Source organism: Colius striatus, chromosome 3 (assembly GCF_028858725.1).
Source record: "Colius striatus isolate bColStr4 chromosome 3, bColStr4.1.hap1, whole genome shotgun sequence".
Lineage (NCBI taxonomy): Eukaryota > Metazoa > Chordata > Aves > Coliiformes > Coliidae > Colius > Colius striatus.
The window spans coordinates 36837431-36853803 of NC_084761.1; the positions used below are offsets into that span (position 1 = coordinate 36837431).

Consider the following 16373-nt stretch of genomic DNA (forward strand, 5'->3'; position numbering starts at 1 on the left):
GAAATCTTCAGCCACTCAGCACTGTGAGCTCAGTGGCTGACATTACAGCTGCATGTGTAGTTTCATATCCCCAACTGTTTCTTAAAGCCACAAAACCATACCATAGCTGAAGACTTCACAGGATTTGTTCTTGTTCAGTATTCAGTACTTGACAAATACTTGAAAAGAGAAATTCCACACGAAAGCACAAAACTGCATTCACTTAATTACAGTAAATGTGCTGATGATTCAACAGGTGTAACAGAGAAAACAACACTGTATCTTAAACTAAGTAAGACTCCAGAAAAATTAAAAAAAAAAAAAACAACATAAAAAAAATTAGCCTCATAGCACCCTAATTAGACAACAGCTTAGTTCACTTATTTACAAGAATGTGAGAACTGAGTCTTTTTTTCAATGGAGTTGCTGGCAACGAAGCTTTCTAACTCTAATCAACTGCTATCACTCATTTCAGACAATAAGCCCAGGTGAAATATAAAAAAATTATGATTAAAAACGTCACTAATGCACAGTGACTCAGCTGCAGTTTGAATAAAGTATGTAAAAAAAAAAATCTATGTGCGTATGTATGTATGCACATATGGGACTTGGCAGTGCCTGCTTCATAGGCTAAGCAGCTACATAAGCTAAGGTAAGCTAAACTTACCTCTGAAATGCTGTATTTTGGAGATGAGATAACTAATTTTTCTAATTATTTTCTTTTAAAAATGTGGATCTCAACTTATAATAAAGTCTACAAACTTGAATATATGCTCCTATTTAGAGCTCAGACATGTACTCTATATTATTCTTCCAAAGCTGGGTCTAAACTCAAAAAAATACACAAGTACCTTTGGTGAGGAAGAGTATAGCTAACAAGTATTCTTCCTTCACTTGCTCTTCTCATGTTAAGTAATAAATATTAAACCAATACATCAAAAGGTCTTTTAAAAGGAAAATATAAACTCCTGCTGCATTCATACAGCATCTTTCATTAAAGCTTGCCTCGAGCTTCTCCAAGGATGTTAAGAGAAAAGCAACTCCAATAAGCTTTTAACATGGTACAGCAGCCCCTGGTAGAACTCAACCCCTTGAGAAACATGTTCAGAGTTTCTTGTTGCTCCTCTTAAGTGCTAGTCTTCACTATTCTCAGCCAAAAAAAAAAAAGACATATATTAGTAAAACAGAAGAGTAAACACTACCTTGATCATTCAGTGCCTGAGTGGGATCTTTCAGAAGGGCTGCATATTTATGAAGAAGATTTACCATCACTTCTAGAAGCCCCACTTCCCTGAAGACATCCTTAAAGATGTAGTCATGACGGGTGAACTTAAGGAGTGTCTTCATGGCAATGACGCTACACTGAAAAGAAGTGCTGGATTTTAAAAGGATGCTCACACTGATCAGTTCTTTACAGGGTATGTAATTCAAGCTGAAGACAACAAATTCCAGCATCTCAAAGTATTTGGTCTGAACTTCTGGCAGTTTAGGAATTTTCTCTGCAAACTGAGACAATGTGTGCTGCGATTCCAAAATGAAGTAGTTGGCATTGTCCGCCATATAAATATTTGTAATGGCATCAAGGATGATTTGTGCTAGATAGTTGGTTTTTGCTCTCAAAAATGCATTCTGGAGGACTGAAAAGGCTTGAATATTCCTCACACTATGACCTAAATCAGAAAAGAAAATGGGATGGGAGGAAAAAGGAAAGAGAAAGTTCTTAATCATCGTAAACAATACACATACTTGCTAACAATGATCCATGCATTTTAATAAGTGTGAACAAAACAATAGTATATGTCATGTATAATAAATATGTTATTAAGATTCAGTCTTCAAAAAGCTTTTGCATCATCACTTATACTGCAAGTCCTACAATCTACTGTTCATTAAGATGGTATCTTCATCTTTGAAACTGTTTACATAAGCAGCTAAATTAAAGATCATTTCTTTAAAATAGGGAAGTAAGCTGTCCTGTTGTCAAAACGTGCAACAGGATACAGTTCTAGAGACAAAACAAAGCCAGGCCATAAAAAAAAATTCTTATTACAGTAACATGTCCTGTATTTCACAATGCAGAATGCAGCTCTGTCCTCCACAAGAATAACAGCCATCTGTATCCCCTAACTCAGCACAGCAATAAGCAATGAGAATTCCTCATCAGCTAGGTTCAAACCTAGAGAACGTGCATGGTCCCCACATTATCCTCTTGCTTCCACTCCTCAGCAACCGCATGTGAGAAGAGAGATACATGTAGAGAAACGCCACAGGGCAGCTTAAGGCTGGTAGCTGCCTGCCTTCCACAGAAAGGCTGCTCTTGCTCAGGTCTGGATTAACTGGCGTCAGAGACCACACCAGTATTGGAATGTGGCATGGAACTTGAATGAGGCCTGGGAATAATAAAGCTTTGGCAGGGTTCAGTACAGTTAATGATTAGGGAATTAAAGCAGAGTGAAAGTGCAAGGTAACTGCAATATTACCACAGATCCCTTATTTTTGAAAGCTCAGTCAAATTTCTTCTTATAGAGTACCTTGAAGATTAATAAAATCTCATTAATTTAGCCAAAGAAAGCATAATTTATGAGTGCTCTATGTGGCCCCCAGAGTTTTCCATGGGCAGACATTATTCTATTAAAAAGATGCTTCAAAGACAAATTTTTAAATCTCTGTGGAAACAGTACCAGCCATGGCATATAAATCTCATGATACAGATAACAACTAATAGTAAAAATAATACAAAAACTCACATCAGTTAAGAGTGAAGACTTGAAACACATTTACAAAACAAAGCATTTATGATGCTCTGACATTAGAAATCTTCAAACAAGCTATATGCAACCTGATTAAAAAACCCTTTCATAACCAAAGATTCCTGATTTATTACACATGATCCGTGGAATGCTGCTCTCTTCACTGTTTATAATTAAGTCATCTAATTCATAGTAAATTCCAGAATCTTCTATGTATAGCCTCATCACTTTCCCTGTCAGTATTTCTCCAGAAGGCAACAGGAAACCTCCCTGAAAACATGTAACAATTTCACATATTGGAAGGATATTAATGTTACATTATAAGCCATATTCACTTATTTCTAAAATTATATTTTTTGCATGCTTCCTTTCCAATGAAAAATGGGGATTTAGCGCTTATTAACTGTGATAGGAACATAGACAGACACAACTATATATATTCTAATTTAGTATCAGCAGTTGTTCCAGGCAGATTAATCAGCAGATTAATAAAGTTATCTTTGATTATTATGAGGATCCCTGAAGAAAATAAAATTTTATCCAGCCCAGAGTTCAGGAACTAAAAGGATTTTAAATAGAAGCAATTAAGAAAATTGAGCTATTATGGTCTTCATGAAAAGACAACTTGACAACATAATGAAAAGCAGGTAAAAGGAACAAAGAGCTGTAGTGACAAATACCAGAAAATTAAATAAAAAAATTCCTTAGGAGATTGCAATAGGCCACGGTTCTCTCATGCTATTGTATCACAAAAGCTGATTAGCTTAAGCAAAAAGTAGTATGTTATTATCAAAACATGAAGAAATTAAGCTCTGAGTACGACTATCACCTTCTTTCTCTATTTAGTGCGAAGGGAAAACAATTCCCATGAACAATGAACTCTCTCAATAGCAGAGAAAGGAAGTCATTGTCCAAGGAACCTAGAGAAACAGTGAAAGTAAATCCATTAGCCTACAAATCTATAAATGTAACCCTATCACAACTCTTTTTCTCATATTCCTGGAATTAATAAATCCTATAAAAGGTCCAAGTAACAATCTAGTTTCACTATCGCTATCAAATTCTAAACTCCTTAAGTTACATACAAGACTTTCCCAAATTATAACTTTATATATAGAACATGAAATATAGTTATTTTGTTAAAAGTCTTTCTCCCCTCAGACTTTCTCAGCCTTATCTGCTTATTGAAATTGACTGTGGTTGCAAGCACACCACAGATTTCACAGTTCTGTGAACACTGGTGATGAAACCAGATTTCAACTCACAAGTCACACTTGTCTAACCTGAGAAAAGCTAACAGAAAGCATATCTGGCAAGAAAAACCCCACCCCACACCAGCACATCAGCCTTTCACTTTAGTAAGAGCAGCTTAAAACATCATAAATCAAATCAGCGCATCTCTCCATTATGATAATCTCTTAAAATATCCACATAGAAACTGTCATTTTTGCAGTGAGAGATGTTTGACTCGGTCTTTAATCCTCAAAAACAGAAGCACTACACTTTCTTCTTTGGGTATCAACCCCAAAAAAGAACCTTTGGAACCAACAGAACAAAGCATTTGATAGGCAATCGTAGTAAAAAAACCCAGACCCAATTGCAAATGGTTTGTGCAGTACACAGCTTCTCTGTATTGTGTTGTTTACATAAAAAAACAAAAAAAAAAAAAGAAAAAAAAAAAAAGAGAGAGAAAGCACACCCACCTTTGCCTGCAGGCTGGGGGACTGCAAATCCAGGTAGTAGGAAAGGTACTCCAGTGGTAACACCAGCTGGCTTTAATTCATTGACACCATATGTTGTTAAGGAAGTTATCAAATTAACTAAGTCCTTCAATGCATCTTTAGATTCAGCCTCTTTTGCCTGTTCTAATCTAAAGAAAATACAATAAATGAAGTTAGCAGCACCACTTTACTTCCACTGAAATCACATTAATAAATTATTTTAGTCTTATGAACTTAGAGACCACACTATAGTGCCTTGTTCCTGGAGTATTTTACATGTCCTCTGTTCATATTTCATACCTTTGAGTCAGTCTACTCAAACATTACTGGATTCATGAGAGCATACATTTATTTGCCACAGAAATTCACATTATACATCTTTCCTTGAAATCAATAGTCTGCTAAAAAGCAGTACAGACCTTTAAATAACTTTTAAAATCCTCTTGAAAACATGAGGCTATTGAATAGGAAAAGGTCTAGATAGTCCGTCATTAAATAAATCCATTATTAACTTGATAGATTATATCTGCCACTTTAGGAGTTAATATTTTATGCTAATGAAACAGTACCTTGGTAGAAATCACATATTTAGAAACACCTAGTTTTCCTAGATCTCTGTAAGGTATCCCCCACTCCAATTTAAAGAATGCACAAGCACAGGAGAGTGTTGTTTAAAACTGTTCTGGTTTAGCAAGGAGCAGCTTTTGGCTTAGTAACAGGGGGAGCGGGTTGCAGTGAAGACCCAGTAAAGAGTTTGCGGACTCTCCCCTGGCTCCTGGGTTCAGACCCACCTCCGGCCCGGCTGGGCTAATCTGGCGCCTCTGCCATCACTATTTAGGGGACGGGAATTTGGAACGCGAGTCAGGAGGTGTATGAGTGATACAAGATGGAGGCGACCAGGCGGACCCTTCAGCCAGAGAAGGAGGAAGGAAGGAGAAGCAATAGACCGGAGACCCCTCTGCAAGCCGAGGTGAGAATGCAAGCTGTGCCCCTGCAACCTATGGAGATCCATGGCAGGACCGAGAGTTACCAGCAGCTCCATGTGAGTGAGCCCGGACGGGCGAGGGACTGTGTGGGGAGACGGCCATGGCCCAGGCCATGTTGGAGAGCCTGCACGCCGCAGAGCAGCCCCACACGAGAGGCAGAGAGGAGCTGCAGCCTTTGGAATAAGTGCGCGTCGGAGCAGCCCGTGCAGGTCTGCCGTGCGTGTGAGTTACCCCACGGACTTGCAGGGAGGACTGGTGTGGAGTTCACCTGTCCTGAGGAGGGACAAACGGCAGAAGCTATCGGGAACAGACTGAAACCCCCACTGCCTGCTCCCCCGAACCATTCAGGAGGGGACAGGGTAAAAACACCGGGATCAGGGCTCTGAGCCCGGGAAGAGGGGAGGTGTGGCAAGAAGGTGTTCTTAAAAAGGTTGGTTGGACTCTTCATTGATGTATTACTCTGTGTTGTTTCATTTTGGTTATGTTCTGGGTTTTTGGGGGTATGTTTTAGTTGATGTTGCATTAAATTGTTTTTTTTTCTGTTTTCTTCCCCAAACCGAGTGGCCTGGTCTGTTTTGTCCTAAACCTTAAGCGGCAATTAAGCTCTCCCTGCCCTTGAGCAATTCTCAGCCACTTCGGTACTCGAGGCTAATCGTGGTCTTTGTTCCCTGATGGGCCTAAACCAGGACAAAAACATAAAGGATTGCCTTTGCACCTGAAAATGAAATTGCTAGGGAGAGCATGTTCTTCTCAAATTCCATCTAAACTCTGGCTGAGAGTTTCTGGAAAACAGCTGAATTTGAATTACACTCCTTTGAATGGATGCGTTAGTAAATATAGCACACTCTAAACCACCATTCAGACTAAAAGAACAATAACAAGTCCTTAACAGGCATTTTATATTTTGTGGCACCAAAGATAATTTATTAATAATTTTAACTGTGATTAAGAATTTCAAATGCTATGTCTATATCTGGTATCCTTTTAAAACAAAGGAACACCCCTCCCCCCAAATATACTATGTAACAGAAAATTTAGTTCAATTATTTAAGTGCCAAAACCTACTATCCTAGCACCCAAAATGAATGGCTTGGGGAGATAACAAGATTAACATTTCTCATTAACGGTACAGTACTGTTTCTAAGCATCTTTGACCCTTCACAAAGTGCACACTCATACACATCACTTCCCAGTTTCTGTCTTGGATTTGTAAACCACACATATATTTCAATAGCAAAGCGTGCTTCTTCAGAACTTCATATCCAAACGAAGCGATACAGTCTGATGATAGGTTTTACCCATACAATGCAGTAGATGCTAAATTTGCTGACCAGGAAGGAAAAGAATGAGATTTCTTTTACATTATCAAATAAAATCACGGATGGATCATACATTCAAGTTTTCTTTGGGCAGGCACTTTCATTACCATATTTTGTGATGGATTAACAGGTTGGCAGTACCTTCAATAAAAAATACAAATTAAAAAAAACCCAAACACGGAGTCCCTACTAATGTGAAAGTTGTCTCCAGCACTATAAAATTAGAACTTATGTACAAAAATGTCTCTTTGATGCTAAGTAGCATGTACCACGTTTACATTCACGATTTTTCATTATGACAGTATGCTAAAACAAAACAAATCCCAAACCAAGCCAAAAATATTATTTGCAGTCAAAATGGTTTTTTCTGAATACTTTCTAATTTTTTTTTACCAGTTATTTTTAAGCACCTGCTTTCTTAGCACATATAGAAACATTTAGTAACAAAGCAGTATCAACAAATAAAAGTTGAAGTTTCATAGTTGTAGTTTCATAGCTAGAGAGAAACACATAATTTAGCATTTTGGTTCTAATACCTTGATTTTATAATAACCTACATCACTTATTTGTTCAAATCTATTCACTTAATCTTCATTAAGCCAGAAAAAGTTCACAATGATCTGTCTGCATTCTTTCAATCCCTTTGGCATACCTGAGGAGGAGGTCACAGAGGAAGTTGTATCCTTGCCATATCCTAAAATCATCCAACAAGGTTTGGGATACATCACTGGAGTCTTTGAGAAAACAAGAAAGTCCGGCAAACATCTCAACTATTTCTAAGGGAGAAAGGTCATCAGACTGCTGCATGTTCTGAACACATGTGGACAAACATTCCTTTTCTGAAAAGAATTGCAATTAAAAAAATTAACATTTTACTGACATTAATCACAGCAAGGAGCGAAACTAGTATAAGAATCATGGCAATAATGTTATTTAACTCTTATCACAACATTTAATATCATGGAGCACTTAGACAAGTAGGATTCACATGTGGCTTTGGATCTAAACCCTAACCTCATTGCCAACCTCTTCACCCCTTTTATAATATTTACGTTTCTAAGGAGGAGACTGCATAGACAAATACACTTTTTGTTAACTGAAAAAGTTAGACCAAATAACTCAGCAGAATAAAAAGCCAAACATGACAATTTTACGTAATTCTAAACCATCTTTTTTTCTTTCAAAACTGAAGTTATGCAACTGTTACAACAACAAATACAATCACTACTGATATTACGTTAAATCACAGAATCATAGAAATACCCCACATAACCCTTCACACCACATCTTCTTAGTGCTACTTTGGTTAGCATTTCTTCAGTTGACATATTTGCTAAAATAAATCTTAATCAAAGCAACAGCTTGTCTTGTTCTGCATACTTCTCATACTCTGTTAATTGGTCAGCTGCAAAAAGCTTTCCCGAATCTACAGTCACATTTTAAGTTGTACTCCTGTTTGAAAGGTGCTCCCTTCAATTATCTGCTATTTTAACTTTGCAGCATGTGAAAGACATGTACAAATCTTTCTAGCCAGGCTGATCACAAAATTTCCCAGAGATCAAATGGAAACATGAGAGAGAAGGGATGCTCCTTGGTGTAGGTGAAGATGCCTTAACTTTTTTTCCCTGAATGGGAAGAACCTCTTGATAGATGTTGTTATTTCTTAAATCAGGTTCATTTTTTTGTCAACAAGCAAGAGGGAATATAGACTGGTTTTCTTTCTAAGACTTTATTTAACATTTTAAAGAATCTCAAATATCTTCTGTTGTGCCAGCCTTACTTCTCTGCATATCAAGCCCACAGAGAAGCGGTAACAGTAGCAGCTGCAACATGCCAAATGACATAGTTAAAACTCAGTTGTTTTCTGTTGAAATTCGTAACATTTTCACATAGACATGTGCATCTTCTACACTCATAAAAACCCCACCAGAATGCTGTTACAGATGCAGGCAAAATACCTATCATCTTTTAAGTCCTACCTGAAAATACTTAAATGATGCCTACCCTGTGCTTCCAAGTGATACTGTACATTCACATGTTTAACAAAGACTGAAATTTTCTGTGAAGTATGTGGGAGCAGGGTGATGTATTTCATGAATTGTCAAAATGGTTTTGTGGAGCTTTGCTTTCCAGGGTGTGAGGAAATTGTGGGTTTCTTTTTTTCCAGTAGGTGTACACTGCTAAAATGTATGACAAGGATGTTCGTTCACTCCAACAGTTGTTCCAATTTACAGCTGCTTCTTCTATGTAGTCCTACAGTATAAAAGCCCTGAATATAATATTAGAAACATATTCTACCACATTTCCTACCTCAAATCCTACATATCTAAATACTCATGCAGTTTTAAATCAATGCAACATGAGTATTTCATACACAAAGCTGCTCCCAGGCAGCTAATATCCTCTCCAACACCGTTTTTCATCTCCCTTTGCTCTTGCAAATTCTTCGTCATGAATCAGCCTGGCATTTGCCTTTGTTAAGTATATCATAACCAGTCCCTTGTAAAAATACATGATTAATAAAGTACCTCTTATATTAGCTACCAAAATCTTGAAACAGCTATAGAAATATCACTGTACATGATATTTCCATGCCTGAATGCCTCTTTCAGCAATAGGTGTGGGTCTCAGCCAAGGGAAGTAGAGCCTCCCTGGGCCAGACCTTAGGGATAATGTCCTTGGGTTGGGGACCCCACAGGGAAATTGGGCTGGGGGAGAAGAAGCCAGTTGTTTGTTACATCAGTCAGCACTTGGAAGTTCACATTCAAGCATTTGCTCCCTCAAGCATTTCCTAATGCCTGTATTACACAGGCTGTGCAGTTATCAGGGTGTGCCACCCCAAACATCCTGGGTAATAGAGAGTATATTGCAAATAGGTGGTTACAACAGTCTCATCCACCCTCTTTCCACAAAAGTCTTCTGGAGGAAGACTCTTCTCCTAGCACACCCAAATTAGCTCTTCCCAGTTTGCGTAATACACCAGTATTTACTACAGGGCAGCAGCTTTCATGGGCTTCTAATAGCTCAAACTGTGTCAGCAGAACACATGGAGCTGGTTTCTCTTCCTGTGGCTTCCTCAGATGTCTCTACACTTTTATTGCAACTAAAGTGGTACAGGCAGCTGTAAACGGGGCACTGCTAGCTTGCCTCATGCCTCTACAAGGGGCTGTTGCTGCTAAGTCAAACACAAGACTGAAAACAATTAGCTCCCATTAAGAATTAATGCTCACAGTAAAAACAACTACTTCTCAGTGAGTATTTTTCAGTACAGGCAGTTACTGAAGTTAATGAAAGCTTTTCCTTTCGATCATCATATACTACATATCAAAAGCACGAGGGGAAACCCTGTCCTCCAATGTTAAATTGAAACGTGGATGATGCAGACTCAACCACAAACAACTCAGTACACAAATACTCTGGAATTTTACCTGTATGTAAACACATGTTCCTGAAAAAATCCTAGCAGTTTTCCTTGATCTATCATTTTCATGCCTATTTCCTAAGTAAGAAAATTATGGAAGTAGAACAACAGAAAGCCAACTAGAAATAATATTGCATAAGACACATACCATGAATGTATTTCACTACATTGACACTAAGGCCATGTCGTGATATGGTCATTAATACTTCCCCTGCACTCTTCCTCCAAGGCAGATTATAGGGAGGACACCATGAGGTTATTGCACTGAATAGAAGCTGGAGATCATCCTTTTGAGCCAGTTCTTCCGCCGGGGACACAAAACTGCACAATTTGACTAGGATCTGAAATCATAAGTCATTAAACATTTAGCATTAACATCCTGATTATTGCTATTTTTGCCTAGACTTAGTAAAAGGTGAAACATTATCCTGTTCACCATACATGTTAAAAAAGGTAACGTTGTCTTCCCTTTGCATGCTGCTTCTGTAATTTGAAGACAAGGTTATTTCAAGTTCTAGTTCAGTATAAAATGATTAGGAAAAGATTAGCAGCAGCGTTATATCTCTAAGGTTGACACAGCATACTTACATGGATATTGGGCTACTCCATTCTTGAAGAATCTGAGTTAGCTATTTACAGGTCTAAATGCTACAGTGAGGCACAGACTCTGGAAAGCAAAACTGTTGTATCCTTTCCTAATGCAGGAAGAAGGCCATTAATGGGTTATTGGCAGAACAGCATCCATAACATCTTGGCCAAATGGGAATTTCTGGAGAGAGTCCAGTGCAGCGCCACCAAGATGATCAGGGGACTGGAGCACCTTCCTTATGAGGAAAGGCTGTGGGAACTGGGGCCATTTAGTCTAGATAAGAGGATCTCATTAATACAGGGGAATCTCATTAATATGTACCGATATCTAAATGGTAGATGTCAGGAGGTTGGGGCATCAGTTTTTTTCTGTTGTATCTAGTGACAGGACAAGGGGTAATGGAAAGAAGATGGAACACAAAAAGTTCCATTTAAATGTTACAGAAAAACTTCTTCACTGTGAGGGTGACAGAGCACTGGCACAGGCTGCCTGGGGAGGGTGTGGAGTCTCCTTCTCTGGAAGTCTTCAAAACCCACCAGGGTGTGTTCCTGTGCAACCTGATCTAGATGGACCTGCTTCTGCAGGGGGTTTGGACTAGATGATCTCTAAAGGTCCCTTCCAACCCCTACCATTCTATGATTCTATGATTCTATGAAAACAGTGTAGCAGGAAAGGCTACAGTAACACTGTAGATGCCCTGGATAACTGGCATCTGCATCTGAATTTCCAGTTTACCACAAACAAGACAAGATGCAGCACACAACCAAGGTTACTACACTGGATTCCCTTTTCTGCATGTTTTGAGGACATCTAATGTCCACTTTGTCTCTTGTGCAGGAAAAGCTGAGGATCCTACGCAGAAAACTGGAGGAAGACTTTGCAAGGCTGTCTGTGTCCAGTGGATATTCGGAAGCTACCTGAAACCTCGACCATTCCAGACAGCTCATTTGAGAGCACCAATTTATGGCTCTTGAAGAGGACGGAAAAGAGCTGAGAGGTAGTATACTGGGGGGACTCTATATGTGAACACTGATCCTTTAGTAACTCTGCTGACTGAGACATAGTGAAGCAATTTCTGAAAGATAGTGATTTCTGCTTTGGAAGACAAAGAAAAGAGGCAAATGGATACATTCTCATATAGTCACTGTTACCGGGCTGACATCATGGCTAGTAATTGGCTCACGTTAATTTCTGTAGCACAGGTACCAAAACACCTTTCAAATTTTATGTTTAACAATCTTAGCATTGTCTTCAGATCCCTGAAGGATACGATTGCTGACAGATCTCTATGGTTTTGCATACATGGCTACAATAACCCTACAAAGAGATACATCAAATTTGCACTTGGAAACTGTTAGTATGACTGTTGATCCCTTTCTAAGAGTAGTTTCTACAAAGTTGCATCATGAGAACATATGAGAATTTCTTTGCAACATTTCCAACTGAAACTTCAGAGAGCAGAAGGAGGTCAGATGGTCTCCCCAGGAAATCTGGTGAATAATTGTAACAGTGACTGTAAGCTCAGATGGTTCCCATATTTAAAATTATATTCATGGTTTATTTCTAGAATTAAAGAGAAAATGTCCCATTTTAAATTCATTCATAGATTATCATCAATGCTGATTTTTTTACTATGTTGATTTCAATCAGTAGTGGTCAAAGATAGCAAACACTAACACGAGTTACCTTAAAACAGAATAATAGTCAACATATTGCTCCTTTTAAGCAATTGAGCAGAAGAGCTGCATGTGTTTTTGTGGAGGAGATATTTGCCAAGGACAAAATAATTTAAGCTCAACTGTGCTTGCAGAAAAAAATCCATCTTACTCTGAGCCACCAGTTCACGAAGAATCAAGGAAGAGGCAAACCCGATTCAAGTGAAAAGTTTCTAGACTTTTCTCACATGAAGTATTTCCGCTCTTCTTGTAAATTCCATGACTTATTTTACCTTTCTTACCTGCACAAAGACTTTCTGTAGTAGTGCTCGGCGCTCTGCGAGAGGCAGTTCATTCTGTGCTCCTCCAACTACCTCAGGCACGTGTGGAAGGTCAAAAAACAGATAGAGACATTTAACAAGTGTGGAAGGCACTGACATTGTAGTCATGCAGTCCACAGTTTTCTGGAAAAAAGAAAAAAAAAAGAAAACAAAGCAAAAAATAGCTCAGTAACTTAATATATTAAAAAAAAGTCATGCTCCTCACACTTTTGGTGAGGTGTCCACACAGCTGTACAGATTAACTATCTATTCTTCAATGTCTACCTAAACAGTAACCTTAAAAATAGGATTATGATTTATTTACAGGACAACACCACATGACAGTCACAGATCAGAGCAGTCACTGCACAGGACAGAAACCAAAACTGACGGTCTCTTCCAACAGAAGCTTACATGTTAATTACAAGATCTTCAGCCAAGCCCTCGTTAGCTATCTATTCTTTGTAGCAATAGAAATGGGAGTGGGCAGAGGATTATTTAATTTGCGCTCATAAAGAGTAGCCATAAAGAGTGAGGTAGTAGGAAACATGAAAGTCGATGGGAAGAAAGGACAAATTGACATGGAGGCACAGATAAAAGTATGTGCTGAAGTACAAAGGTAGATTAGAACTGAAAGAATAAACCATGTAGCCATCCAATACATTGCCAGAGATTAGTTCGCTGATGGAGGGCAGCACCAAGAGCAGGGCAGTAAAGACTGACAATACCACCCACTCATCACTGCTGCTGGCTTCACTTTTGCAGCTCACTATTTTATTGCTTTTATCACACCCACCCCACAATTTATGTTCAGCCTTGTTTAAGACTAACCTGTCCTGATGAAGCTAGTAAATTGATTGTGGTGAGCAGCATCCAACCTCTACTTGCTTCTTCACTTTGATTGACCTCCAGAAACTGGACTATGGCACGACTTGCAGCCTCTGGAAGGGGGGTCATTAAAAGAAAAAAAAAAAAAAGCAGTAAGCATTCAGTCTGATAGTCTCTGCAGACAGGAACATATCCTCTCAGTAGTCCTGAGCACTGAGCATAAATTCACCTCTACAGCACTACTGAAAAGAAAAAAAGGATTAGCTTAGGCCTATCGTCTCAAGACAAACATTCTGGTCTTCCACACACACTGATTGACACTAGGATGGCTGCAAAAAGTACATCTTTACATCATGCATCATCCTTTAAACCAGTAAAAAGTAACATGCATCAACTTTTTTTTCTGAGTATTTTGGGTTTATCAAATATAATATACTTTTTTTCCAGAAACATGATGTCACCATCACTTAGTGCTCTCAGTGGAAAAAGCTGATATTCAATTTCTGAAAAAAACCACTGCACTAAAACAACAGTACATAAGATAACAGGAAAAGACTGGAGGGGAGGAAGGTACAGAGAGGCAAGAAGAATAAAAAACAGAAACAAAACTTAAAATGAAGTCTAAGATCAGCAACTGCCACGTTCCCATCCTACTTTTACAATCTTGGACCACTTCTGGAATCAGATGTTATTCCATAACTGTCACAGTCAAAGATAAATATTCACCCTAGTAAACAAGTTATCAGCCTCAACAAATAAATCAACAGAAAACACAATCCTATTTCACTGCTGCCTGAATACACACTTATGTTAAGAAATGCCAGTCGTGATGACTATCCACTAGCCTTAGGGGAAATCTGCCATTTTTCATTAATAACTGTGTATCAATAATCTTCAGTGCTTTTAATGTCAACTAGGACAGAAAAAGGTGTGTAATACTACTTTAAAAAGAAATTACAAAGGAATTAGAGGAATAAATCAGCAACTGTAGAAAAATGGAATTTTCATCTTCTTTAGTTTGCTTCATCTGCTGTGAAGATTCTCCAGCACAAACTTGTGAAGGAGTTTGTTCTGAAGTAAACACATTCTATATGGCAAAGTACTTCCCACTGCACTAAAAAGATAATTTTCTGGAACACCAGAGTGTAAGCTGAGCTGGACTAGTAAACTTAGTAGATGATCCTAGAAGATGTCTATGGTTGGTTGCTTCACACTCCTAACATTATTTTTTTTCCCAAGACACCATCATACAGAGTCAAAGCCATCAGCCACTGGTAAACCAACATAACAAACATGAAGGTGCAAGGATTATCCCCTATGCACAATGCTTGTTAGATCATTTGTGGAACGCTGCATCCAGTTTCAGTCTCAACGAAATACAGGGAATCAACAAGAGTTCAGCTGAGGGTCATCAAGATGTTTAGGGGCTGAAGCACCAACCCTGTGAGGAGGCGCTGAGGACCCGGAGACTCCTCAGCCAGAAGAGGGGACAAACTCAAGGGCACTAAACAGCAGCCATAGTGGTGGTAGCTATCAAGAAGACAGAGTCAGGCTCTGTACAGCACTGCATGACTGAAGGGTGAGACACAACAGGCTTAAATCAAGAGATGTTCAGTGTCATGGTTTAGCAAGGAGCTGTTTGGTTGCAGTGATGAGTAAAGAGTTTTTGGACTCTCCCTCGGCTCCTGGGTTCAGACCCACCTCCAGCCTGGCTGGGCCAATCTGGCACCTCTGTGATCACTATTTAGGGACGGGAATTTGAAGTGCTGGCAGGAGGTGTAAGAGTGATACAAGATGGAGGCGACCACGCAGATCCCACAGTCAGAGAAGGAGGAAGGAAGGAGGAGCACGAGACCACAGACCCCTCTGCAAGCCGTGGTGAGAATGCAGCTGTCCCCCTGCAAACCATGGAGGGCAACAGTAGGACTGAGAGCCACCAGCAGCTCCGTGTGAGTGCACCTAGATGGGCGAGGGACTGTGTGGGGAGGCGGCCATGGCACAGGCCGTGTTGGAGAGCCTGCACGCCACAGAGCAGGCCCATATGAGAGGCAGAGAGGAGCTGCAGCCTTTGGGATAAATGTGTGTTGGAGCAGCCCGTGCAGGGCTGCCATATGTGTGAGGTACCCCGCAGATGTGCAGGAAGGACAAGTGTGGAGCCCACCTGCCCTGAGGAGAGACAAATAAATGGCAGAAGCTATCAGAAATAGACTGACTGAAACCCCCACTCCCTGCCCCCCTGGGCCGTTCAGTGGGGGAGGAGGTAAAAACACCAGGATCAGGACTCTGAGCCCAGGAAGAGAGGAAGAGTGGGGAGAAGGTGGCCTTAAAGGGCTGGTCAGACTTTTCATCGTTGTACCACTCTGTGTTGGTTTATTTTGGTTATGTTTTGGGGTTTTATGGTTATGCTTTAGATGGTATCACATTAAATTATTTTCTGTTTTCTTCCCCAAACCAAGTAGCCTGGTCTGTTTTGTCCTGGACCTTAAGCGGCAGTTAAGCTCTCCCTGCCCTTTGGCAATCCTCAGGTCTTTGGTACTTGAGGCTAATTGTGGTCTTTTGTTCCCTGATGGGCCTAAACCAGGACATTCAGACTGCATGTAAGGAGAAATTTCCTTCACTCTGAGGACAGCGATGCACAGAAATGGTGTGCCTTAGAGGTCCTTCAAGACATGACAGGATCAAGCCCTGTGCAACCTGGCCCAGCTCACAGCTGGCTTGACTGTGAGTAGGTGGTAAAGACAGGAGACCTCTCTTATTCTACAGTTTTCTCCCACATGGAAAAAAGTCCATTTGATATCTTATTCA

The 16373-nt window shown here is 39.6% G+C and overlaps 1 protein-coding gene across 5 annotated transcripts in view; it reads right to left on the reverse strand.

Moving 5' to 3' along the window:
• The window catches only part of WDFY3 (WD repeat and FYVE domain containing 3), a 182851-nt gene that overhangs the window by 95380 nt on the left and 71098 nt on the right, over positions 1-16373 (reverse strand). For 4 of the 5 annotated variants that reach the window (XM_061994269.1, XM_061994271.1, XM_061994270.1 and 1 more), the window contains 6 exons: positions 13572-13681; positions 12723-12884; positions 10325-10517; positions 7408-7594; positions 4433-4599; positions 1182-1649 (listed from right to left, as the gene is read on the reverse strand). In XM_061994269.1, the coding sequence (XP_061850253.1) occupies positions 1182-1649; positions 4433-4599; positions 7408-7594; positions 10325-10517; positions 12723-12884; positions 13572-13681 (1287 nt within the window). Of the gene's footprint in view, positions 1-1181; positions 1650-4432; positions 4600-7407; positions 7595-10324; positions 10518-12722; positions 12885-13571; positions 13682-16373 lie in introns of those variants that run through there. The other variant, XM_061994272.1, reaches the window with a different exon arrangement.